At 45.2% G+C, this 26,116-nt stretch overlaps 1 protein-coding gene across 2 annotated transcripts in view; it reads left to right on the top strand.

The window, feature by feature from the left end:
• LOC119808338 (solute carrier family 4 member 1 adaptor protein) overlaps positions 1-1,133 on the top strand; it is a 31,065-nt gene extending 29,932 nt beyond the window's left edge. For both annotated transcript variants that reach the window (XM_038320797.1, XM_038320796.1), the window contains exon 14: positions 823-1,133. In XM_038320797.1, the coding sequence (XP_038176725.1) occupies positions 823-872 (50 nt within the window). In that variant the 3' untranslated portion in view covers positions 873-1,133. The remainder of the gene's footprint in view (positions 1-822) is intronic.
• The last annotated feature ends 24,983 nt before the right edge of the window (positions 1,134-26,116 follow it).

Raw genomic sequence — 26,116 nt, 5'->3', positions numbered from 1 at the left:
AATAAAGTAAAACACTATGCACCTTTAATCCCAGCACTTGGGAGGTAGAGGCCATGGATCTCTGTGAGTTCAAGGCCAGCCTGGTCTACAGAGCAAGTTCCAGGACAGGCTCCGAAGTTACAGAGAAATCCTGTTTCGGGGGGAAAAAACTATGAAGAAAATTATTAAACACTGAAATTGAGAAAGATAAAGATTACTGAACAAACTAAGTAAATAAAATGTATAAGGTTGGTGATAATCTGTAGGGAAAACAGTGAAGTTAATGTCTCTGGGTCAGAGGTGCCCAGAATTGCATTCTAATGATACTGCATAGTCTTGTGCTAGTTGGTGCACACATTGTAAGAAGTGATTCTTTCCCCCATAGGCCCATCACTTTTTTTTTTTGATGGATGGTGCTTCTAAAATACTAGCAACTATTACAACTTTAGTTTGTAGAAATATTTGCTTTTATCCATTAATAAATGTTGAGTTAGAAATAAAAATAAACTGTATTCTGAAATTATGCCAAAAAAGTAAATTTTCTGAGTAAAGTATTGTGGCACATGACTTTAATTCCAATAACTGGGAGGCAGAGGCAGGCAGATCTCTGTGAGTTCAAGGCCAACCTGGTCTACACAGCAAGTTCCAGGACAGCCAAGGCTACACAGAGAAACCCTGTTTGAAAAACAAATAAATAAACAAAAAGAAAAAAAAATTAAGTAAATTTTTTGTTTAAAAGAAACTGCCTTATTTGTTTTGCTTTTGACCTTCAGATATCTGAATATTTTTTCTTCTTGACTTTGGAAAAGTAAATACATTTTTTCGTTTTATCTTTTGATGTAGGTCAAAGTGGAGATGGCAGAACTCATCTTAATGACAAGTATGGCTACTGATTGGTTCAGCGTCCCAAAGGAAGATCTTGTGGACCCTACGTAGGCTAGCTATTTGGGATGATGGATCAAGTCATGGCTAGGGAAGTTTAGATGACCATTTGTAAAATCTGGTGACTGACTTTTTCTTCTGTATCCCTGGCTTCCTAAAATTATCTGCCTATTGGATTTTTCTGAATTTTGGTGTTTATATTTAAGTGTTTGTGTATATATGTAAAAAGGAACTATGTACACTGAAAATCAATAAAATAAGAGACATGACCCCACTACAAAATGAGAAGGTGATGATGATTTCCATAATGTTGACTTAAGGTCATAGCTTCTGATATAATTTAGGGCCTGTGCTGGTACCTCGTGCCATTCTGGTGACCTTCCTGTAACTCAATGTTGGATGCCAAGACACCTTTCTTCTCAAGGAGAATAGGAGGTGGTTTATTTGTAGTCAAATGTAAGTGACCGTGGCACTTAAGGGACATGGAAGTAGGTCCACCACGGAAGTGGCTATATGAGCTTTTATTAGTATGAAACAAAAGGAGGTCATATGTCAGTGCATGCGTTAACTACGCGGGAGGAGACTGCAGGTAGGTGAGTTACCGTGGGGACACTCTGCTGTAGCGCTCAGATGCGCTCATGACATTCTTCACTTTGGGGTTGGTGGTCTACCCACAGCATGTTCCCAAGATTCGTTTGTTAGAGGATATAGGATCAGACACAGAGATAGACAATAAATGTCTATTAAAGTCACCAAAAATAGCTCAACAAAATTTGTTTCTGGTTCTTCAGCATTCCAGCTTTTTACAAACACAGAATTCTAATAAGGCAGTCAGTCATTCTGGTAGAATATTCCGTTTGATACAGTTTTTCCCCAGAGCCTCTGATAACACTTCTGTTGGTCATGCATGCAAAGGCTAAATGTTTTTTAACTCATGATCTAACCAACTGAGTCAACTGGCCAATCCAAATGCTGTTTTATATGTGTCTCATAGTGCTAGAAACATGGTAAAGGTGAGTCTGAGTGGGCAAGAAGGCATTCTTCAGAGAGAGAAATAGCTGTGAAAGCCATTAAAGAAAAACCCTCATGATCTGGGTCTTTCTTTCCCTTCTTTACCATCTCTGTCTCATGTTTACACAAAGGTGACAGGAATATTATACCTACAATTAAAATAAAAACGTAGAATGATCCAAAGAAGGAAAGGTAAATCAAGCATGATGGCACAAGCTACCAATTTCCAGCCTTTGGGAGGCAAAGGCAAGAAGATCTCTGTGAGTTCGAGGCCAGCCTAGACTATATAGTGAGGCCCAACATAGCCAAAACTACATAGAAAGACCCTGTCTCAAAATCAAAAAGGAGGGATGGTAAAGGTGGCAGATGAGGGAAACAAGTGTTTGTTTGTTTGTTTGTTTTCCAAGACGGTTTCTCTGTGGCTTTGGAGCCTGTCCCGGAACTAGCTCTTGTAGTCCAGGCTGTCCTCTAACTCACAGAGATCAGCCTGCCTCTGCCTCCCGAATGCTGGGATTAAAGGCGTGTGCCACCACCACCTGGCTTATTTTGCTTTTTAAATCTAGTTTTTCTTCTTGATTCTACAACTATAAACCTTGTGTGCACTGGCTTTCTCTACTTGGTTATTATAACTCTTTGTTGTGATTAGGAATGCCAGTTGGTATTATACCATATCCCGACCTACAGCAGCACATGGACAATCACATTACAAAAGAAGTGTGATCACAATACAGTATCATTTTGAATTCTTTCTGAACAAAGTTGTCCTTTCCTCATGTACCAAATAATAGTGGCAGGAGAAGAAACTAGAGTCCAGACTTGTGAGAAATCAGGGTCCCACCGCTTTTGCGGGCATTACTTCACAGTCAGAACAGGAAGTGTGACTGTTGAGCTCATTCTGTAGCATTACCCATTTACTTGCCATTGGCAAAATCTGAGTCCTGTTTAGTACTTTTCTAACCCTGGCTAGCTGTAGCGTATGGTGCCTTGAAGTCTCATCTAATCTGAAAACATGGGCCCCTTGGGTGTGATCTTTTTTAAGGTGTGCATTTAGCAAATTCAATCTGTCCTAAAATTCCCAGTCTTGTACACATATTACCCAGAAGGCTTAATTTTGTCTCAAGCATTTGGCCAATTTTGATTAAAAACACCATGAATGCTGTTGCCTTTAAGGGCTGTTTTTTGCATAATTTGGATAAAAAGAATCAATCCAAAATCTTTCTAGTATCCCTAGTAAGAATCAATAATCTCAGTGTCACTCCAGAGCCTTTCAGTCCTGATGGTACCATGTTTATCATCTGAAGTTTGAGTCTGTCAAGTTGCTCCTATAAAGTGAAGTTTGATAGTTTGGTTAGATCCCATTTGTTGGAATATCTGACCACATTTAACAGGGTGGATCGTCGTTAGAACTGATTATGCAAAAATAAATCTGGGTAGAGCTGTAACAGATGGACTTTTTTTTTTTTGAGACAGGGTTTTCTTCTTTTCTTTTCTTTTTTTTCTTTTTTTCTTTTTTTTTTTTTTTTTTGAGACAGGGCTTCACCTGTAGCCCTGGCTAGACTGAATTTACTATGTAGACCAGCCTGCCTTGAACTCAAAAAGATCTGCCTACCTCTGCCTCCTAAGGAAGAGTATTGGGATTAAAGGTATGTGCCAACACACCTGGCCAGGTTGACACTTTTTTCTTTATACCTATTTATTGTATTATGTGCCGGTATATGCTGTGTACTGCAGCATGCGTGTAGAGGTCAGAGGACAATTGTGTGAGTTGGTTCTCTCCTTCACCTTGAGGGTTTTGGGGATTGGACTCAGATTGTTATACTTGGTGGCAAGAGCTCTCAGCTGTCTTTCCAGCCTCCAGGCTGACTCTTATCTAGGAATTTATTGTATTTTATCATTTCCAATATTGTGGCATTATGGTTATCCAGTTGTTTGGACCCAGTTACTATTCTTAGCAGGAAGACTTTCCATTGCTTTGGCTCTAGGGGTTATAGATCTAAATAGAATTACCTCCCACAAGGAAACTCCCTTGGTAGAGTTAATACAGAGCTCTGGCAATGTAAAGTCTGGAATTGTTCTCTTTATCCCAATTACACTGAGTAGTAAGGGAGTAGTGAAAAATTGTCGTCCCTGTTGTGAAGATTTGATTCGAGTACTGTAAGAAGTTTGGGTAACACATCAGAGCACTGAACTGAGCTCCCAAGGTCCAGAGTGGGAGGAATGAGAGTGTGAGCAGGGAGGTCGAGACCATGATGGGGACACCCACTGAAACAGTCTACCTGAGCTAATGGGCGCTCACCAACTCCAGCAGGACAGGGAAGAAACAAGCATAGGACCAGACCAGTCCCTCTGAATGTAGGGGACAGTTGCATGGCTGGGGCAGACTGGGGACCACTGGCAGTGGCACCAGGATTTATCTCTACTGCATGTACTGGCTTTTTGGGATCCTATTCTCTTTGGATGTAAACCTTGCTCAGCCTGGATGTGGTGGGGAGGGCCTTGGACCTTCCATGGGGCAGGGTGCCTTACCCTTTCTGAGGATTGGATGGGGGTGGGGTGGGAGGGTATGTGGAGGGAATGGAAGGAGGGGAGGGAGTGGGAACTTGGAGTGATATTTTTTAAACATCTAATAAAAAAAAAGACGTTTGGGTAAGCAAACAGTTGTTACCAAAAGATGACGTGGCTAATGATGCAGACATGATATCATTGAATCATCAAGATCGGCACTCTTCTTACCATTTAAAAAACAGAAAAGTAAACCCCCAAGTTTTTCAGGCAAGTTTTAAAAGACACATATTTTCAAAAACTGTGTACTAAAGAGTAAGAGTTGGGGATGAGGCATGAGGCATGGCTCTGTGGTTAAGAGCATCTGCTGCAGTCATGAGAACTGAGTTTGGATCCCAGGACCCAAATAACAAGCCAGGCGCTCCAGCTTCCAGGAATCCAACACCCTCTTCTGGCCTTTGTGTCCCAAGTGCAAGGTCTGCAAAGGACAGACACAAGGAAACAGCGACTCCTACAACAGAACATGAGTAATCCAAGAAAACCCTCAAAAGGGAGCCCTCTGGATTGGGGAACGGGAGAGCACACCGGCTGCCGAAGACCAGGGATAGCCCTGGGGAGGGGATAGAGGGTGGGGTCAAAAGCTTCCCTTTGCGTCTGAGATTGACCTTTATGAGGATGCCAGGAGCAGTGAGCATGGCCCTGGTCACGGGTTCAGCAGGTGGCAGGATCTAGGAAAACAAGCCACTTTAGGTGTAGAAGTGCTGATTACTGTGGTTTTGGGAAATTATTACAGTTTAACTAAAATAAAGGTGTCTTATGAAATGGTATGCCATGGCTAATAAATAGGATCCTTTCTAATAGAAATTTTCCTACTGCTAATGCTGGCGTCCTGACTTAACAGTGAGAAAACATACAGCCTTAGCAGTGAAACTTGTAACACTGTGTTAGAGGCCCTTGGATAAAATCTAATGTTTCATTCATTCAGTCAGGGGTAAGGCGTAAAGTTTTTGTTCTTTAAGCCATTTTCCCCTTAAAGCAAAGCCTCACTGTACCCTGGCTGGAGCTCAGACCCATCTGCATCTGCTTCTGGGGTGCTGGGCCAATGCTTAACGGTCACCGTCTGGCCAGCCTAAGCTGTGCCTTGCTTTGTTTTCAAATTTAAGACAGGCTCCAAAGCTATACAGAGAAACTCTGTCTCGAAAAACAAAACAAACAAACAAACAACAACAAAAATTTAAGACCCTATTGTTGGAAGAAGTGAAGAAGTGAGTTAGGTTTCACTCTTCCATTAGATCATCATTTAGTTTTGACCTAAGGAAGCCAATAACCTTTTGTTATAGTAAAATCATTTAAGATTTATCTTTTACAAACCTCCTTGTGGCCTGGCAGGCCTTTTGCAACATACTTTCTGGTTTTGGCCTTATCTTTCCTTTTCTATTTTAGAACAATCTTTTCCTTTTAGGGGGGAAAAAATCTGTATTTTATATCTAAAAATCTTTTCTTAAAAGTTTTTTCTAAACTTAAAAAAACTTTATCTTAAAAACATTATACCTTTCTCATATTTGCTGGTTCTATTTTTTTTTTTTTACAAAATTTCTCAATTTAGGTCATTTTCTTAACAAAAATAACTGTACTTCAGTGAAAACCCAGGAAGTTGTGTGTAAACTGAAAGAAAAATGGACATTATACCTTAAATATCTAACAATAATGACAGGCAAATTGTATCACTATTTCTGCTGATGATTTTATTTTCTTCTACCAACAAATTTAAATGAAGTTCTTAGGTTTGTTTGTATCTTACGAACTAGGACGAATTTGTACTAAGTTTATAATACATGAGCTTTTTAGTAAGTCAGTTTGAATCAAACTATTGGGGGCCAATTTTGTCAACAAACCAAATGTCTCAAGATGGGGGACTGCAAAAGACAAACACGCAGGTACGGAGAGACGCTGGGATCTGGTGGAGAAACCACTGAAGGAGAAACCAGGAGAAACCGCAGCACCCTGGAAGGTCAGTGTCTCAGCTCAGATTGAACAGAGGATGGGGTTATTGCATACAGCTGAATTCAGGAGGCATGTAGCCAGAGTCTCTGTAGGGCAGCAACCTTCAGCCATCAAATCCAGGAGGAGAAAGCTACGGTGAACATTTTCTGCACAACTATCAGTGTTCACACTTCAAGCCCTGAGCAAGAACCCACCTTCCCCGCAGTCCCTTTGAGCCTCATGCTCATGTCAACAGCACACGCTCACGCAGGATCTCGCTAACTGCGGGCTTCCTCTGCTCACCACAGCATTTGTCTAAAGGCAGAATACAGAAACATTGGTAGTCCCCAAATGCATAACTCTCTCTAATTTTAGAATCTAAAACGTAGTTATACTATCAAGTGGCAGTCCAGGCGTGGTAGTGCACACCTGTCATCCCAGCCCTCGAGAGGCAGATGCAAGAGGATCCACCACAGTTTCAAGGCCAGCGTGGTCTACATAGAGCCCCACACCAGTCTGGGTTACACAGATGGAACCCTGTCTCGAAAACAAAACACAAACCAGGTGGTGTAGATGGAGCGGCGGGGGCTGGGTCCCGCCACCCGGCTAGCTTCACACCCAAAATAATTACACGGAAACTGTATTCATTTAAACACTGCTTGGCCCATTAGTTTCAGCCCCTTATTAGTTAATTCTCATATCTTGCTTTAACCCATATTTAATAATGTGTATATTTAATATATACATATTTAATAATGTGTGTAGCACCACGAGGTGGTCACTTACCAGGAGAGATCTTAACCTGCTTCCATCTCGGAGAGGAGAAGCATGGCAACTGACTATGGCAACTGCCTGAAGCGTCTGCCCGACTCAGCTTCCTTTCTCCCACAATTCTATTCTGTCTACTCCGCCTACCTAATTTTCTGTCCTATTAAAGGGCCAAGGCAGTTTCTTTATTAACCAATGAAAGTAACCTCCTCCATCAAGGTGGTTTAATCCCAGCAGTCAAGAGGCAGAGACAGGTGGATCTCTGTGAGTTTGAGGCCAGCCTGGTCTACAGAGCGAGTCTCAGGACAGGTGCCAAAGCTACACAGAGAAACCCTGGCTCAAAAAACAAAACAAAACAAAACAAAAAACCACCCAAAACAAAACACAAGCAATAGTGTTAGTGTAGGTGATTTGCCAGACATGAGCAGTGGGTCATGAAGCGATTAAAACCTGCAGTCCTGGAATGAAGCATTTTATAGGTGTGGGTGTTAAGGCTGACTGTGTTTTAACTCTCTTTGTAGGAGCTGCCTGTTGCCTCCAGAACCAGAAAATTAAGGGCCCTGTTCAAACTGTGGAGAGAAACGAAAAAGAAAATCTTAAAAATCTGTTATGTCAATGTTTTAACTAGGATGGGCTTGGGATAGTCATCTTGAGTAATCACCGTTTATATGTCAGTTTTCAAAAGAAGCAAAAGAGAAATCCCCGGATAGTTAGACTGGGGAACAAAAGGAAAACCCTGTATGTATATTGGAGTCATAACTAAGAATGTCAGGTCATGGTCATAGTCTTACAGACACGTGACAAAATGATACATAAACAGTTACATGAAATCAGTAATTATGAATACAAGAAACCAAAACAAACAAAAACCCAGACATACGAAGATTGCACTAAATTAGAATGCACCCAGCAGAAATAACCAAAGTAGTAAGTTTATAGTCATGTCCTTGAGATGTAAAAGGGGCTCAGAGAAAGGCAGAAAGCTCAGAAGATGAAACCTGCTGTACCCCTGCAGGTTAATAGCTTCCTTTGCTAGAGAGAAACGGGGGCTGGGGGGAGGGGCTGCCCTTGTTCATGGATATTTCTAATTAAGTAGGGAAGGCCAGAGAACAGGGATGTGTAAGTCAACATGGTGATGTAAAAATATTTTCTTTTTGTTTAATTTTTCGAGAAAGGGTTTCTCTGTAGCTTTGGAGCCTGTCCTGGAACTAGCTCTTGTAGACCAGGTTGGCCTCAAACTCAGTGATCCAGCTGCCTCTGCCTCCTGAGTGCTGGGATTAAAGATGTGTGGACCACCACTGCCCAGCTGAGTGATTCTTAAGAAATAATTAAAATTTCTTTTATTTCTGACTGTGGTTTCCCTTCCCTTGTCCTTCCCACATCCCTTCCCATCTAGACCCCACGTCCTTTCTGTCTCCTTAGAAAACACACAGGATGCCTGAGTATGGTGGTCTTCATCCCAGCAGGCAGGAGGCAGAAGCAGGTGGGTCTCTGAGTTTGAGGCCAGCCTGGTCTACATATTGAGTTCCAGGACAGCCAGAGCTGTGGAGGGAGGTGGGGATCCCGCCTCAAAAATAAATAAATAAATAAATAAATAAATAAATAAATAAATAAATAAATAAATGAAAGAAAGAAAGAAAACAATAGGCATCTAAGGAGTTAAAAAAACAAATCAGAATAGGACAAAACAAACAAGAAAAAGAGCCCAAGAAAAGGCACAAGAAGCAGATGTAAATGCACTCATTTGCACATTCAGAAATCCCAAAAACCCTCAAAACTGGAAGTCATAATGCATACTCAAAACCTCTAGGTTAAAAATATAAAATAGGGGGCTGGAGAGATGGCTCAGTGGTTAAGAGCATTGCCTGCTCTTCCAAAGGTCCTGAGTTCAATTCCCAGCAACCACATGGTGGCTCACAACCATCTGTAATGAGGTCTGGTGCCCTCTTCTGGCCTGCAGACATACACATAGCCAGAATATTGTATACATAATAAATAAATAAATATTAAAAAATAAAAGTTAAAAAATAAAAAAGCCCTGCATGTGCCTTAGTCCCAGAGTGTTTTTAATAGGACTCAGAAAATCCTGTAATTGGTGTTCTCAACCCAGTTCTGTCCAGGATTAGATACTATCAGGACCTCTGCTCCCTCCAGGCTTTATCTGAGCAGGTGTGTAGTACTTCCCCTTTGCTGTAGAATGTTGTTCTGTGTGGGGTTTACAGGAGAGGAGACTAGACCAATGTGCACATGAGCAACCAGTGCTGCCCTGCTGAGCTGCATCCCAGTCCTAAAATTCTAACGATTTCCTCTTCCTTAACATTTCTGGTAGCATTTTTTAAATTGAAAATTTCATCATTTCTTTTACTGTATACTTTTAAATTCCAGGTAGAGTAGGCTGTCCGCTTATGTATGAGCTTTGGTTCTGTCACCTAGGATTTTTAGTTAATAGTGAGATAAATGGACAATTTAGCGATGTTAAAAGTTACTCCGACCACCTTTTTTTTTAAATCAAATACTTGCAAGTTAAATTACCATAATTATCAAACATAAAACCAGCTGGAGTACCAAATGGTGTTTTTCTCCAAACATTTTCTCCTCTGCTATTTCCCATCTTAATGTTTTTTTTTTCCTCCATGAAATTACAGCCAAGCCAACCTTCTAGCTTGGTGGAATTTGCATTTTGGATCAAATTTGCATGCTGTTTATGAGAGTAGCCCCTTCGGTTCTTATTCCTAAGTCAGCTCTCTTCTGCTATGTCTTGGGTTTAAACTGCATGTCTTCAGGTTTGAGAGGGAGCAAAAGACACTGGATGATCAGCCCTTATATGTGTCTTCTGAGTTGAGCCAACAAGATTTCTTACAAACCAAGACCGGGGTATGTTGCCTTGGTCTTCCCTTGAGGTGGTTGCACATCCCAGGGAGTTCCCCCTGCCACCTACACCCTGGTGGGCTGGGGGGGAGCAAATGCTTCCTCTTGTCTTCATCATCTTTATGATCACACAGTCATAGAATTTCTCTATGGAAAGGGGTTAGGCTGTAAAATACAGGAGAGGATACAGAAAACAAACAACAACAACCTACTTGAGGAATGGCAGGGGGAGAAAGGCCAAATGCTAACAAGCAAATGTTCTCAGAACAACTCAGTGCTCCACCCAAATGCCGTGAAAAGAGAGGATACAGCCAGCTCGGAAGAAACCAGCAGACTGTCTACTGAAACCAGAGGGAAGGCCCAGACCCCCAGACAGAACCGCCAGCATCCACCTGACAAGGTGAGCCAGACAGCTGGACAGAGAGAACTTGCTGGAACCTAGCACTGACCTTGCTGACCTCACCAGTGAGAGTCACCTTGTGGACCTGGCTTAGTCAATGTTTCTCTTGATGTGATAAAACATCATGACCACCAATAACTTGGGGAGTAAATGTACCGTCTGCACCATGGGATGGTTCGTGAGTTGAGCAAGGGGCTGGAGATTGAAACACACACACACACACACACACACACACACATGCACACACGAGCACATACACAGACACGGGTCACCCTTGAAACAAGAATGCCCCTTTTATTGTGTTCCAGGGCAGCTTCTATAGGGCTCTCCTTGACTAATGGCCACGCCCTAGTTCTTGGGACCTTTCAGCTGAAAGCCCACCAGAAACCACTCCCCTGCCATCAGGAACTCACGAGGGTCTTATGCACAGAGCAGCTGCAAGCATAGGAAAACAAGCTGTTTACTCCGGCAGGAAGGGGCCCTTAAAAATTCAGGGTCTGTGGGTCTACAGTACCCAACAAGAAAAGGGCTTATTTCAGCTTACAGTTCGTCACTGAGGGAAATCAGGGCAGTAATTTAAACAGGGCAGGAACCTGGAGGCAGGAGCTGATGCAGAGGCCATGGAGGGTGCTGCTTACTGGCTCTTCCTCATGGCTTGCTCGGCCTGCTTTCTTATAGAACGCAGGACCATCAGCCCAGGAGAGATACTTCCTACATCAATCAATCAAGAAAAGGTACTGCAGATTTACCTATAGGCAAATCTTGTCTTGTAATATTTATTTTATGTGCATTGGTGTTTTGCCTGCATAGTATGTCTGTGTGAGGGCATTGGATCTCTGGAACTGAAGTCACACACAGTTGTGAGCTGCTGTATGGGTGCTGGGATTGAACCCAGGCCCTCTTAACTGCTGAGTCATCTCTCCAGCCCCCACCTACAGGCAAATATCGAGGCATTTCTCAAGTGAGAGTTCCTCTTTCCAGACGACTCTAGTTTGTGTCAAGTTGATATAAAACTGACCAGCACAGGGCCCAGCATTGAATGGTGCCAAAAACTGTTGATGCAAAACAGTCTCACCACAAAGAAACCAAGAAATACTTTATTCTGAGCCAAATAGGAATGACCGAAGAATAGCAACGTGGATTGAAGTTGTGCCAAATGACACATCTCACCATGGAAGTGGTTTTAGGAGGTCTTCTTCTTCTTCTTCTTCTTCTTCTTCTTCTTCTTCTTCTTCTTCTTCTTCTTCTTCTTCTTCTTCTTCTTCTTCTTCTTTCTTCTTCTTCTTCTGATTTATTTATTTATTATGTATACAACATTCTGCCTCCATGTATGCCCACATTCCAGAAGAGGGCACCAGGTCTCATTACAGATGGTTGTGAGCCACCATGTGGGTGTTGGGAATTGAACTCAGGACCTCTGGAAAAGCAGCCAATGCTCTTAACCACTGAGCCATCTCTCCAGCCCTAGGAGTTTTTTTTTTGTAGCTACAGAATAAAACAACATCATAAATCAATGCATTTACAGAATGCGCAGGCAGGATCTACAGGCGGGTTGGGTTAAAGCAATTTGGTGAAAACTTTGTTTGAAATTTCAGATGCTCTCTGATGACATTTATAGCTTTTGGATTGATAATGCAAAGATTAGATCTCAATTATTAACTTTACAAGGTCTCGAATCACTTGAGATTGACCTGAGAGCATGCCTACGGGAAATTATTTTGACCAGGTTGATTAAGGTGGAAAGGCCTGTCCACCGTGGGTGGCATCATTCCCAGAGCTGGGATCTTGGAGCGTTTGAAAAGGAAGAAGTATTGAGGACATCCAATCGCCATCTGCTTCTTGACGATGGGGTGCAGAGTCTCCACCTGTCTTAAGCTTCTGCCGCTGTCATGTCCTGTCCTGTCATGGTGGGCTGCACCCTGGTACTATGAACAAAAGAAACTCTTAACTCCCTTACGTTGTTAAGCATAGGAAGATAATGGTGGTGGTGGTCTACTTAGAATGTGTTCTAAAGGTTTCTACCTGACAGCCAGAAGGGTGTTAGGTCAGGTGGACAAGGAGCAGCTGGTAAGGAGACTAAAGATGCTACAAGTTAACCGTCTCTGGATCGTCAGTATCAGGAAGTCTAATCAATCTGTCCACCTTAATATTCAACATAGCCGAAGCATCTCTGTGGGACTTTGGATTGTCCAAAAAATATATAAAAAGCTACATGGGTTAGCTTTTTATAGAATGTTGTATAGTCAGTATTACCTTAATTTTAAAAATCTCATGGAGCATTTTTTAAGATTTTTATTTAAAATTTCTAACCAGACCTTGGTGACTCATGCCTGAAACCCCAGTAACCCAAGGACTCGAGGAAGGAGGACTACCACAAGTTCAAGGCCAGCCTGGGGTACAGAGTAACACCTGTCTCAAAAAAACCCCACCAATTTTCTTAATATATATGTGTATATATACATATATCACTAGAGAGGAGAAAACATTAAATGAAATATGGTCATTTTGAGGTCATTTAAAGAAAGGGGAAGTAAGTAAAAAGTGTGGAAATCTTAGCACTGGGGCCTGGAAAGGGGGCTCATCTGCAAAGTACATGCAAGCATAACCCGAGTTCAGTCTGCCAAAGCCCACATAGAAAGCCAGCTGCCTGTCTGTCTTTTCCCTGGTGCTGTGATAAAAATCCCAGCGTAAGGAAGGGTTTATTTTGGCGTCTGGCCGAGGAGCACCGTCCATCCTGAAGGGGAGCCGAAACAGTGGGAGTTTGGAGCAGGGTCACATGACACATGTGATCAGGAAGCAGAGTGAACTGTTCAGCCTGATTTCCCCTGCCTCGAACTTCATCTTTACCTGTTGTGTCTGTGGCAGGGAAGGACAAGATGAGTGTGGCATGGGGGTGAAGGAAAGAAGACAATTGGAAGGAGCCAGTCCTTAACCTCCAGGTCTCAGGCTTGGCGGCCATCTCACCAGGCCGCGCGTTCTCCTTTTTTCTACTGTCTAGGACCAAGTCCAGGAAATGGTGAAACCTTTTTTCAGTGTGTTTCCCCACCTCAGTTAACACAGTCAACGTGATCCCTCACAGATGTGCCGAAAGGCTTGTCTCCTAGGTGATACCAGATGCTGTGAGGTTGACAGTTAACTCTAATGTCACACCTGGTAAGGCATGGCGGCACTGTGCCTGTGATCCCAGCCTTGGGGAAGCAGAGACAGATGGATCCCCGAAGCTCATTAGTTAACCAAGAGATACCCTGACTCAGAAAAAGGGGTGGACAAGATGGCTCAGTTTGTAAAGACAGACACTCACCACAAGACCTGACAACCTCAGCCTGGGTTCAATCCCGGGACCACACTATAGAGAACTGGTTTCCACATGTGTACATGTAATGTTTCAACGTTATCATCATAACACGACAGTTGTCAAGTTTCCATTCATCTCATTTGGGCTTTAGAAATTCAGCCTGTGAAGCCATCAGGTCGGGAAACATCTCCATTATGAGCACGGGCCTCGTCAATGCTCCCCAAAGCAAAGAGCACCCTTCCTACATCCCGAGGCTCGCCTTGTGTGACTGAAGCATACAAACCTGGAAACCACGAGCAAAGAGAACATGCTGCAGTGATGGGGGGACTTTCAGGGTCCCTCAGTCCACCCTCCTTAGTGTACAGGTGAAGAACCCGGGCTTTGCAGAGCTGGAGGTCACAATTACAGACATCACCTTCTGCCTCTGAAGGGTCATGACAGTGTCGGTACACAGTAAGAGTCCCCCCAATGGAAACCCCTCCGTAACAGGCTTTTTCTTTTGGGCCATCAACCAGCTCCCAAATCATGACATGGAGACTTATTAGTTATGAATGCTTGGCCTTATCTTAGCTCTTATTTTAATTTGTTTATCTATCTATCCAACCCTGGGGTTTTTTAACTTTTTTTTTTTTCCGAGACAGGATTTCTCTGTATAGACCAGGCTGGCCTCAAACTCACAGAGATCCACCTGCCTTTGCCTTCCGAGTGCTGGGATTACAAGCATGTGCCACTACTGCCTGGCTTCACCTACCTTTCTTTCCTTCCTTTCCTCTTTCTTTCTTTCTTTCTTTCTTTCTTTCTTTCTTTCTTTCTTTCTTTCCTTCCTTCCTTCCTTCCTTTCTTTCTTTCTTTCTTTCTTTCTTTCTTTCTTTCTTTCTTTCCTTCTTTTCTTCTTTCTGTCTGTCTTTTCTGCTTCCTCCAGTGTCTGGCTGGTGACTGCCTGACTTCTGGCCCCAAGCATATCCCTCTCTTTCTTTCTTGTTCTCTTCTTCTCTCTCATTCTTTTCAAGCCTAGACTTCTCCTCCTATTTATTCTCTCTGCCCCCCAGCCCCGCCTATTCCTCTCTCTCCTAGCTATTGGCCCTTCAGCTTTATTAGACCAATTAGGTACCTTAGGCAGGCAAGCTGGAACAAATACAACACATCTTTACATAGTTAAACAAATGCAGCACAAACAAATGTAACACACCTTTACATAGTTAAAATAATATTCTGCAACACCCCTCCTACCCTGAGGATGGTCAAGAGACTATAAAATGCATGTAAAGATGCCTCGAAAAACTTGGTATATTGAGAAAATTTGTGTATTGTTGCTAAGGTATTATCTTTGTCATGTATTCCCCTTCCCTGCCTTTTTTTTTTTTTTTGGTACTTACCTCCCACACTTACATCTTTTCTCTCCACATTCTTCCTCCTTCAAGGAGTGAAGTGACTTCCTAATGTGTTCAGTCTTGGCCCTCAGATGGCAGGGTCAGGGTTACTCTAGCTGTCCACATCCCAGCTGGGTTGGCCTCTCTGACCAGGCTGTAGGTGTTGAAGGCAGAACTTCCTACATCGTATTCATTGGGGCCCTACCCATGTTGAGAGCCACTTTCCCTTAGAGCTAGTCCCTAAAATACATACTCCCTTTAAAAAGTCACTTTAAGAAAGTGTGTAGTTTGTGTGGTCTGTCCTGTGTGAGTGTATGCGGCGTGTGCAGGTGCCTGCAGAGTCCAGAAGAGGGTGTTGCATCCCTGGGAGCTGGAAGTACAGACAGGTGTGAGCTGCATGGTGTGGCTGCTGGGAACTGACCTCTGATCCTCTAAAGAGCAGAAGTGAGGTGGCAGTGGTGCGCATGCTTTCAATCCCAGCACTTGGGAGGCAGAGGCAGGCGGATCTCCGTGAGTTCGAGGCCAGTCTTGCCTACAGAGTGAGTTCCAGGACAGCCAGCACTACACAGGGAAACCCTGTCTTGAAAAACCAGCAGCAACTCCAGAAACAAACAGTAAGAGCCCTTAACTACTAAGGCTTATGGGCAAGGTTCTGTCTAGCGTCTGTCTTTGGCGGCTCCATGGCATCATCTCACTGACTTCACCTTCTTTCTCCCAGCATTCAGTTTAGTCCCCCCAGCTCTATTCTATCCTATCACAGGCCAAGGAAGATTTTTTATTCATTAACCAATAAAAGCAACACATATACAGAAGGACCTCCCCATACCATATGTCTAAATTTTGTTTTGTTTTCTTCAACACAGAGTCTTTGTGTGATGTCAGGGCAGTAGCAGCTAATAGCAGAAATGACAAGCCAGTGAGGTGGGCAGGTGTCACCAAAGCTTTGGAAACAAAAAAGCAGAGTAAAGCGGTATTAGCACAAGCTATGGCTCCTCTTCTTGGGATCAAACCTCTGAGAACAGAGACTTCTTGCTATGCACAGTCCCTAGCACATTCCGCTAATGTTGGTTGAGTGCTTGCCGTAAGCATTTTCCCTAGAATTGCTCCAAAACAAATAGGGACTGAAGAGCTGCCATGCCCTTGAAGTCTAAGCCCTTGCCTGTTACTACATTGCTCGAGTTGGAAGACTTAGCTCTCTTTGGAAATACAACACGTTTCCAAATTTACTTTGAAGCCCTTACCCATAACCTGCAATCTGTTGTTTTACCATTGAAATGCTGCTGCCACCACCGCATAGGATGTGACGGGGCCAGCAGCTGTAGATGGCTTCCTGAGAGAATGGGAGCCAAAGGGAAGCCTGCCAGCTCTATGGTGATCAAAAGCAGGAATCAAAGCCTGGAAGAAGTGGGGGGATGTTGAAGCTGAGTTCCCATACAGGATTTGGTCCAACCAGATGCTGAGCTTCTGGGAAATGACATCAAGTCCCTTGTCCTGTGGGAAGCAGGTCATGGCATAGGACTGGTATGATTTTCTTCCGTGACTAGCCAGTCTTTGCTCCTGAGAGTCCTTATTTTATGTGGCATTAAGAAGACTTTTCAAGATTTCTCTGGTCTCTAACCAGACCTTGGCCTGCTGTGGGTTTAGGGGTTTGGCACACCATAGTTCATGGTGGGACTGAGACCGCTACTCCATAGGAGGACCGGAATCTTTCTCAGTGTATTGGTGTATGAGGAGAATTAACTAACCTGATGTGTGAAGGGAAAGTGGCTCCCACCAAGGGCAGCATCTTCACTCCTCAAATCTAGTTTAGATTGTTCACATAAAGGTTTCACTGGCAGCTTCCCTAACCCATGCCTCTCGCACCCACATCCGGTCACAGGGTTCCCTTGCACTCTGTCCCTCAGCCCAGATGTAGCCTTGCCCTGAAACCCGGAAGCTCTTTGGCATCAAATTCCTTTAGGCTTTAAAATCCCTCATGATAGGCTCCCTGTATTTGACCATCATGACTCCAGACATGACTTTGTCCCTCCCTTTACCCTACCCGATCAGGTGCTGATTCTCTAGATCCCTGCGAGTTCTGCATGGTGAGACCCTCTCTCGGTAGCAGACGTGCCCTGTGAAGTCCTGTTCTTTCGAAGTAGACTGCTTTCTTAAAGCTTTTAGGCAAACGTGGTGCCATTTTATAGCAGGGACTTGAACACAGACTTGGGCACTCCACGGTTAACAAGGAATGACTCTACCTAGAGATGTATTTGCTGATTGGAAGTTGCCGGTTAATAGTGCTGTATTCAAACTGGGATTGGTAAAATTGTTTTTATTTATTTTCACTTAAAAAATACTTTACCTTTAAAGCAGTCTTCAGTTCATGGCAAAGTTAAACAGCCAACGGAAGTTCAGAGTTTCCTATGTCCCTACGCTCACACACACATGGCCTCCCTGTGGTCAGCAAGCCCACCAAGAGTAGCTTCACCCCATCTCATGAAGGAGCACTGGGTTCAAGAGGCTGACTTTAATTTGGGGTGTAAGTCTTTGACTGGCCCTGGAAAATGCTGATTTGGAGTGTTGATTTTGGCTTCCTCAGACACTCAAACCTCTGTGGCAGCCCCTGCGGCAATGTTAGGGAGTGACCACATGAGGGCAGTAGAGACCCACTCCTGTTTAGCTAACTTGCCAGCCAAGAAGACTCAGAACAGGATTCTGAAGGGCAGTAAGTGGCTTCAGCTCAGCAGTGCCTTTCCAAGTGCAACACCTGGACACAGCACGCTAGCCAGGGTCATTGCCAAAGCCTGCTTTCCCAAATCTCTTTCCGGCCCATGACTTCTCCTTGAGGGATGTTCTCCAGTTACAATGAGGACATTCTGTGGAAGAATTTGGGTCACTCCATAGTGCCGTTATAACTTCATGGTTTACAGAGGATTTCTACACCTCCCCTCCCCCAGGTCTGTCATCTGTCATTCTTGAATGGCAGAAAGGGGATGATTGTCATTGCTGTTGAAGGAAGCAGACTGGAAATAAGTGTCTCGTTCAAAGGCACACTGAGTTTGCCTCGCTAAACCAGAAACCCTGTTTTGGCTAAGCTGGCTAGCCATTGAACATTCTACTTCTGCCTGTGCCCCCCCACACACACACCATGCTGGGGTTACAGGCACGTGCAGCTGTGCCTAGGTCCTCCTGCTTGTAGGGCAACCCCTCTAAAATGCAGAGGCAGGAGGATCTCTGAGTTTGAAGCCAGCCTGGTCTACAGAGTGAGTTCCAGGACAGTCAGGACTAAACAGAGAAACCCTGGGAGGTGGGGGGAGAAAGCTCACTCAGGCAGTGACATGCCGGCCAGGTGCACGCAAAGCTCTGGGGACATAGTGGTCCACACGTGTAATCTCGGCACCCAGGATAGACAGGAAGATGCTTGGTTAATAGTGAGTTTGTTGCCAGCTTAGTATATGTGAGATCCTGCCCCCCCCCCCAGAAAAAGGAAAGAGAAACATTAAATAGCAACATTTAGGCAGAGAGTGGGAAGCAGGTTGAGTGTTTAAGAAACTGGAGTAAGGTGGGAAGATGTAGCAAAACTATCAACAAAATAATTGCCAGTCTGAGTCTGCCTGAGCAAGGTAACACTGAACTATTGACCTCTAACACTCCTCGTCTGTGGCGTGGGTAAGGAACTCCTGCCCGCCTTGAGTCTAATTAGAACGGACTGAAAGCAGGATTGAGGCTTCGGATACGCTATGCTAGCGCTGGTCTATCCAGGACCTTCCTTCTCTTCGCCTTTCCTTGCTCCCCGATGGCTGAGTCCGGCTCAGCTGGCTGCCCACGCAGGGATTTGCCACCCTGAAGTGGGAAGGAGGGACGGGCTGGAGAATCCCTGGAATCATTCAGGGAACAAGTCCTAGCACATGTCACTGTTTGCTTTGTCATCCTGATTCAGTGACCTCATAGGAGGAAGGGAGGGGCGGCGGGAGCTGTCCTCCAGATACTGAAGGAGGCTCCTGACCTACTGTTTGCTTTGGCACCCAGAGCAGGTACAGGGTCGGTGTTTGAAGCCTGGGCTAATCTTGGAAGAGAAGAACAGTACCTCCCACAGCTGGCCAGGCTAGCTTCTCGGGGAGCTGCTTGAGCTGCCCCAGAGGGTGCTGGTGTGGGTACTGGAGTCCGGAACACACTGTCCTGACTCCATGTCTTAATCAGCCACTGAACGAATGCGAAGAGGCCATGGCACCAGTTAGGCATCCAGGGCCTGGGGCTGGGACAGCTCCTAAATTGATTCTCATGGGGCTACTGGCTGGGGTTGGCAGAGGCTGCGGTGACCCGAGGAGCCAGAGAGTGTCGCCAGCCTCGAGCATCTATTCATAGGACCTCGATGTCGCCTACTGTGCACCTGGCCTTTTAGGGAAATGAGTCAGGCACACATCGAAGGCCAGCTGGGACCTATCCGTCTTCTTTCACAATAGAAGTCTCTTACCCACCCTCTTTGGGGGCACAAGGCTTTTTAAAAAAAAAAAAAGTCAGTCTTGCTACGTAGCCCAGGCTAGCCTTGAGCTCTCAGTGTTCCTGCCTCAGTCTTGAGTGCTGAGATTACAGTTACACCTGCCTAAATTAAGGTTTGAAGAAAGCATTTTGTTGACCCTCAAATTGAAGGTATTAATTGTTAATGTCTAGGCTTTGGGTGGTCAAATATTTTCATAGCTACACAAGTAAGTGTTTCAGATCAACTGAGATAACTAACTTTACTATGCTGAGTTAATAGCCAGTCCTCCCCCACCCCCCCAAAAAAGCAAAGAAACTCAGCATTTTAGCTGTTCTATTAATCCTGGTTGGGCTTTGAAGAAAAAGTATTTTTTATAGCTGGACAGCTACAAGGGAGACAACAGGATTTAGAGATGATGAGGTGGACAGCTGGATTTTGAAGGATCAAGCCAGAATTCACAAGCAAAGAGCGAAAGGGAGCCTGCTGTCAGAGCGGGTGGATTGGTCCAGGTTTCCTTCTGACATCTCCATCCCGAGCCTGATCAATTAGATGGGGCTTAGATGCAGTCGTTCAGAGCCAGCCTTTGGAATGGAACTAATGAGGGTGGAGATGAGAACCGGAAATCTTACGGTTGAATGTTCCGATCTTTCCACATCACAGTCTGGAGAAATAGAGGCAGGAAATCCCATTGCAGTCCCCTTGGTTCCCATGGGCAAGAGGGGGAAAGAATACGTCGAAGAATATGCCAAAACTCTGCCCAAAGCTGGCCAGAAACCTGCCTCCCACCCTGGCAGCTCCACCCTTCAGCTCCAAGAGCAAATCATTTATTTTGTATGATTTTTAAAAATTGGCTCATCTCGTAAATGTTCCAGAGTCGGAACACGCTGTGCCACGGCTGAAATAAACCTGCTGAACAAATAAACAAGGCAGGCGGTGGAGCTGGGGAAAGCAGGAAACAAGAGCCCCTTTGGGCCCGAGGGGTCCTGCAAGGCTGCCCTGAGTCTGGGCCTCTGCTAACAGGAGAGACGGAGGTTGCCGGGCCCTCTTCCTGCTCTGGGCTCTGAGAGGAGAAATGCAACACTTTCTGTAGCCCTGTGAGGCTGAAGGGCTGGGGAAGAAGGCTCTTCAGACAGACACTAGGACCTGTTGGGACTAATGAGTCCTGGCCTTCAGCTGCTCTTCCCTGCTGGAACCTTCTAATTGAAGTTACTAGAAGCTGTGCCTAGCTTAGAGGATCGGAGGATGGTATTTTCACCTGTTGGCCATTGACTGCAGTGTATTTAAGCCTACATGGTGCTAATAAAGAGGGGCTTTTGGTACCAGTGTTTGAAGGTCTGCGTGTCCGTCTGTCTCTGCGTGTGTATTCTCAACCTTCAGCCCCTTTCCCGAAGCTTGCGAACTGCACAGACCGGGGCTGGGGTGCGCGGCAGAACCAGAGCCCAGCCATGTTCTGTTCACTCGTCAGACAGTCTGCTAATGTCTAATCCATACTGGATGCTGTGCCGAACTTTCCCCGCAGGTCCTAAAGGCCAAGAGAAGTTTCCAGTTCCTTGTGTACACACACAACTCGCCCGCCTCGGAGATTTTGCTCGGGCTGTTCTACCACCTAAGTGGCTGAGCTCTCTCTCCTGCCTGTTCTTTTGTCCCAACTTAATGTTGTTACTCCCGTAGACTCAACCACTGTGTCTCGCGGTTAGTCGTTCATTTCCACCTTCCGCACTCGTACCAGCATGTACTTGAAGCGTCCAGGAATAATTCTCTGGCGGGTTTTGACACAGGCAACTTCATTCAGTCCCTTCGCAGGCCTGAGAGAGGCATTCTGTTAGCGTGTAGAATTGAGCGAAGAACAGACGCCCTGGGAGCTTGGGCTCCAGCCTGTCTCATGTTAGGGCTCCACTCCATTATCTGCAGGCAGATGAGACTGTAAACGGTACCTCAGATTGTTTGGGTTTTGTCTTTTGGAACAAGGTCTCATGTTTCGTGTAACCCAGTCTGGTCTTGAGCTAGAGGGTAACCTTCAACTTCTGACCAAGTGCTGGGATTGCAGGTGCGCTCTACTGTGACCGGATAATGTTTTTTTTTTTTTTTTTTCTGGTAGGCACACACTCCACCACTGAGTTACATACCCAGCCTTGGGCTTTGCTTTATTTATCTTTTTTTTTGTGTGTGTTTGTTTGTTTGTTCAAGACAGATTTCTCTGTGTAGCCCTGGCTGTCCTGGAACTCACTCAGTAGACCAAGCTGGCCTTGAACTCACAGAGATCCGCCTACCTCTGCCTCCTGTGTGCTAGGATTAAACGAAGGCACCACCACACCTGGCTTATTTTTCTATCTTAAAATAATTTTAATTTGCCAGGCATGGTGGCGCATGCCTTTAAAATAAAACCCCCTTTTTTTGCTCTAGGATCCAATGCTACATATCCAGATCACACATTCCATTAGTCTCGTATCTCTTTAGTTCTTAGTTTACGACGCTTCCTCAGCCACCTCCGTCTCTAGACACCATAGACCTCTGGAGTCCAGGCCAGCTGTGGGTAGACTGCTCCTCAGTTGGGGTTGGGCTGACAAGGGCTTGTGATCAGGGGCAGGCGTCCCACAGGACTGGTGGTGACAGCTCCATCCCCTGGTTAAGGGATTGTCTGTCAGCCTCTCTGCCATACAGGTTCTATCTTGTCCCCTTGCTGGGACTGGGGAGGGGCTAGGAGCACTTCCTGTCTTGCAGGAGGACCAGAGTTCAGTTCCCAGCCCCCACAGCAGGCCTGTAACTCCAGCTCCAGGAGACGTGACACGCTCTTCTGACCTCCTCTGGCACCTGCACACATGTTCTCACACACACACACACACACACACACACACACACACACACAGACACACACACACTCACACACATGAATTCAAATACATTTTTAAAAGACTAAATTAAAGATGTCCTTTAATTTTGTGGCTATCCCGTCTAAACCAAACTTTGCGAGCATGGACGATTCTTTAAGGATTTTGTTTTTTATCTATTTAATTATTTTTTGAGGAGGTTGGAGCACTTGGGCCACAGGGCACATAGAAGGTAGAGGACATTTATGAGAAGTCAGTTCTTTCCTTCCACCACGTGGGTCCCGGGAATAGACTCCAGTGGTTTATTCTTGGCAACAAACGCGTTTACCTCCTGAGCCATCTTGCTGGCTCCACGGATGATTCTTAATGGAATCAACTATTATTAGTATGATAGTTCAAAAGTGAGGTTATGGTTCTGATTTTAAGGCTGGCATCTATTTCATGGTGATAGGTAAGGGTGAGAAGGAGAAGGGAGTAGAAAATGAGATCCTACAATAGCTGATTTCCCAAATGTCTATTGAGGGAAATGACTGGTGTTGGTTTTCTAACCTTACCAAGAAAAAGCAAGACAATTCCATGGCCTTCATATGATAGAAGTATTAGCATGGAATAGTGACGAAGCCGGCAAGCCCCCAGCCTTAAGATCGCTGTTTTGTGGGCAGCAAAGGTATCCTTGGCTTACAGATGCCCACTACCTCTGAGTAGCCACTGACTGAAGCCCCAGCCCTGTCTGCTGCAGACCCCACAGCCCAGGTGGCAGAGCCATCTCCCAGACATTGACTCATTGGTTCCTCTGGCTGGGTATGGCTACATCCCCTGTGCTTAGAAAGGCAGGAAACGACGTTGGTATTTTAGAGTCTTTCAACAATGACCTTGATTGAGGGGATTTTCCAGTGGGCCCTGGAGAATTCCAGTTAACCAAACGCTTATTGTATTCTTTTTCCTCGAAGAGTGGTAACCCTTGTTCCCTGCGTGTGTATGGTGATTCTCATTAACCAGCCAGTTCAACTGAACAGGATTTCCCTATTAGGATAAGCAAAGAACCATAGACCTACTGAACCCAAAGGGGCTTCTGCGATTTCGGATCACGTAACTCAATCCTGCTTCGCACGGGTGAGGGGGTGAAGTTTATTCAAGGTAGCATGGCTCCCATTCTTGGCCTACCCATAAGTCCCCTCGTAAAGTGTTTTCTGTGTGTGGAGAATGACTACAGAGTAGGAACTCAGGGTGACCCGTGAGCTAAGCTTAGCCTGCAGCCATGTCTTGTTTGGCTTGTATATGACTTATACAAACCTAAATTAGATATTTCTTAAAAAGCAAACAAACAAAACCCAACAGGGGGATCTGTTCACACTGGGTTTAAAATGAAGAGGAGTGGAGTAGCAGGTGCTTTTTTATTTTGTTTTGTTGGTTTTTCCAGACAGGGTTTCTCTGTAGCTTTGGAGGCTGTCCTGGAACTCATGTTGTAGACCAGGCTGGACTCGAACTCACAGAGATCCGCCTGCCTCTGCCTCCCAAGTGCTGGGATTACAAACCCATGCCACTACCACCCAGCTAGCAGGTACCCTTTAGACTAGGCACCAGAGATCTAAGTGCTTCTGCACCCTCCCTCCCCCAACCTGGCTCACTCACTTCCACAATGCATGGCTTGCCTGGTCCCACTAGGCTTTGGAATTGGGAGTGTCTCCTTGTCATTTTTTTTTGATGAGGCGCATTTCTTGCTTATTATTATTATTTTTTTTAATATTGGGAGAGGAAACTAAAGTAGACCAGATTGGAAAACAAAGGAGATAGGAAGTGAAGAGCCAGGAAGTTGTGCCCAACAGAATGTGGAAGGCTAGGGTCAAAAAGAACACAGAGTCAGAGAGCTTCCGAGGGAGATAAGGACAAAACCTGTGCCTGTGTGGAGGTGGGAGGAGAGACTACCTGTGAAATCATGGCAGAGGTGAGAACAAACACACCTCAAAGACTGTATCTCATCATTAGCCGCTTTGTTTTCCTGGAGAGGGGCTCTGGGCTCCTGATCCGCATTCAGTGCCCCAGAAATAGCTTCGTACATCCCTTCTTTAATTTGGGCTCAGTTTACCTGTTTCAGGCTAATACAGAATACCTTAGATTGAGTCATTTTTAAACAATAGAATCTTCTGTCTCTAGAGACTGGGAAGTCCAGGATCTGAAGGCACTGGCAGAGCCTTAGAAGACAAACAGGCTCTCCAAAGTCATTTCCCCAGTCCCATTCTCCCTACTGGCTCACCCCAATCTCATTCCAGGAAGAGGCACCTTCATGACTTAGTCATGTCCCAGAGCCGGCCTCCTGGTAGCATAGAAGTTAGAAGTTAGGCTAGCCGGGCTGTGTTGGTGCCTTTAATCCCAGCACTTGGGAGCAGAGGCATGCAGATCTCTATGAGTTTGTAGGCCTGCCTGGTCTACAGAGTGAGTTCCAGGACAGCATGGGCTACATAGTGAGACCCTGTCTCAAAAAAAAAAAAAAAAACCAGAAAGAGGAAAATTCGGATCAAATATATTACTTTGTGACTTTGTTTTGCCAGGGAACACCAATATTCAGACCACGGTAGTTAACTTTAGTTTAAAAACAAAAATTAGGGATGGCTCACTAGGGAAGGGTACTGACCCCAAGCCTGGCCCCCAGAGTCCCAACCCAGAGACTCACACAATGAAAGGAAAGAACCAATTTCTGCAAGTTCTTCTCTGACCTCCACATTCATGTCCCCCCTCCCCATATACTAATACACAAAAAATACAGTAACACGTGATAAAAATTAAGAAACAATACATTTAATGACTGTTATCCATTAACATGGGATGTTGCCTTCTAAAAGGAAACAGACAACGTACATGTGATTCCAAAGTCAAAAAGGCTCCTCCAGGGACCAAGAACATTTCAAAGATGTCTCCACAGGCAAGTTTTGTCACTGGAGGAGAAGGGACACCAGAGAGGAAACCTGCTGAGTTGCATTTTGACCCCAGGTCTGCTAGAACCCAGTGCAGTGAGTGTCCTTCCCACTGCCAGACACCAGCAGGACCCTGTCAATAAACTAGAAGGGAGACCCAGGAGGCTGCTGTTGCCCCGAGGACAAGGACGCAATTTCCAATCCACTTCCGTTTGAAATGCGTGCACGTACGGAGCTGTTTAAAAAGCACATACTGCTTAAATATAATGAGGAGTATCAGAGGTGAGAGGAGGAGCCGGATCAGGGAGTTGGCTCTCCAACTCCAGAGATGTACAGTCCTAAAACCCCAAGGGGTCTGCCTGTGAGCTTGCTGTGGACATTTTCTGGGACATTATCACTATCTCTAAAGGGTTCTTGCCCAAACATGAAGACTACTGGCATCGAAGCATCTACAGCCCCTTGCCCCCTATTCCCAGGCACAATGGCACGATTTATGCCAGGTCCCTGTAATCCCCCACCATCACCTCCAAATCCTTGCCTAGAAATCTGTGCTAGCTGGACTCCTTTTGCCCTGCCAGGGGGAGGGGAAATCCCTCCTCCCGAAAGCCTATTTTTAGGCCGGCCCTGCCAAGACTTCCTACGGTGACTAGGTTGCTGGGCCCAAGGGGTGACTGCACCCCGGGAGGGAGGACAAGCAGCGTGCGTGCGGGAGGGGCCTGCGGGCACGAGCGGATGTCAGGGCTTACCTCAGAGCCCGAATTAGAACCCTGAAAAAAATCACAGCAGGAAATAATGTGGTGCCCAAAATAGAAACATCAACTGGGAGAGAGGCCGGGAGTAGGTGGCATTTGAGGCT

Source organism: Arvicola amphibius, chromosome 2, assembly GCF_903992535.2.
Source record: "Arvicola amphibius chromosome 2, mArvAmp1.2, whole genome shotgun sequence".
Classification (NCBI taxonomy): Eukaryota; Metazoa; Chordata; class Mammalia; order Rodentia; family Cricetidae; genus Arvicola; species Arvicola amphibius.
The sequence above is the reverse complement of the archived record's forward strand: the minus strand, read 5'-3'. Positions and strand labels throughout refer to the sequence as shown.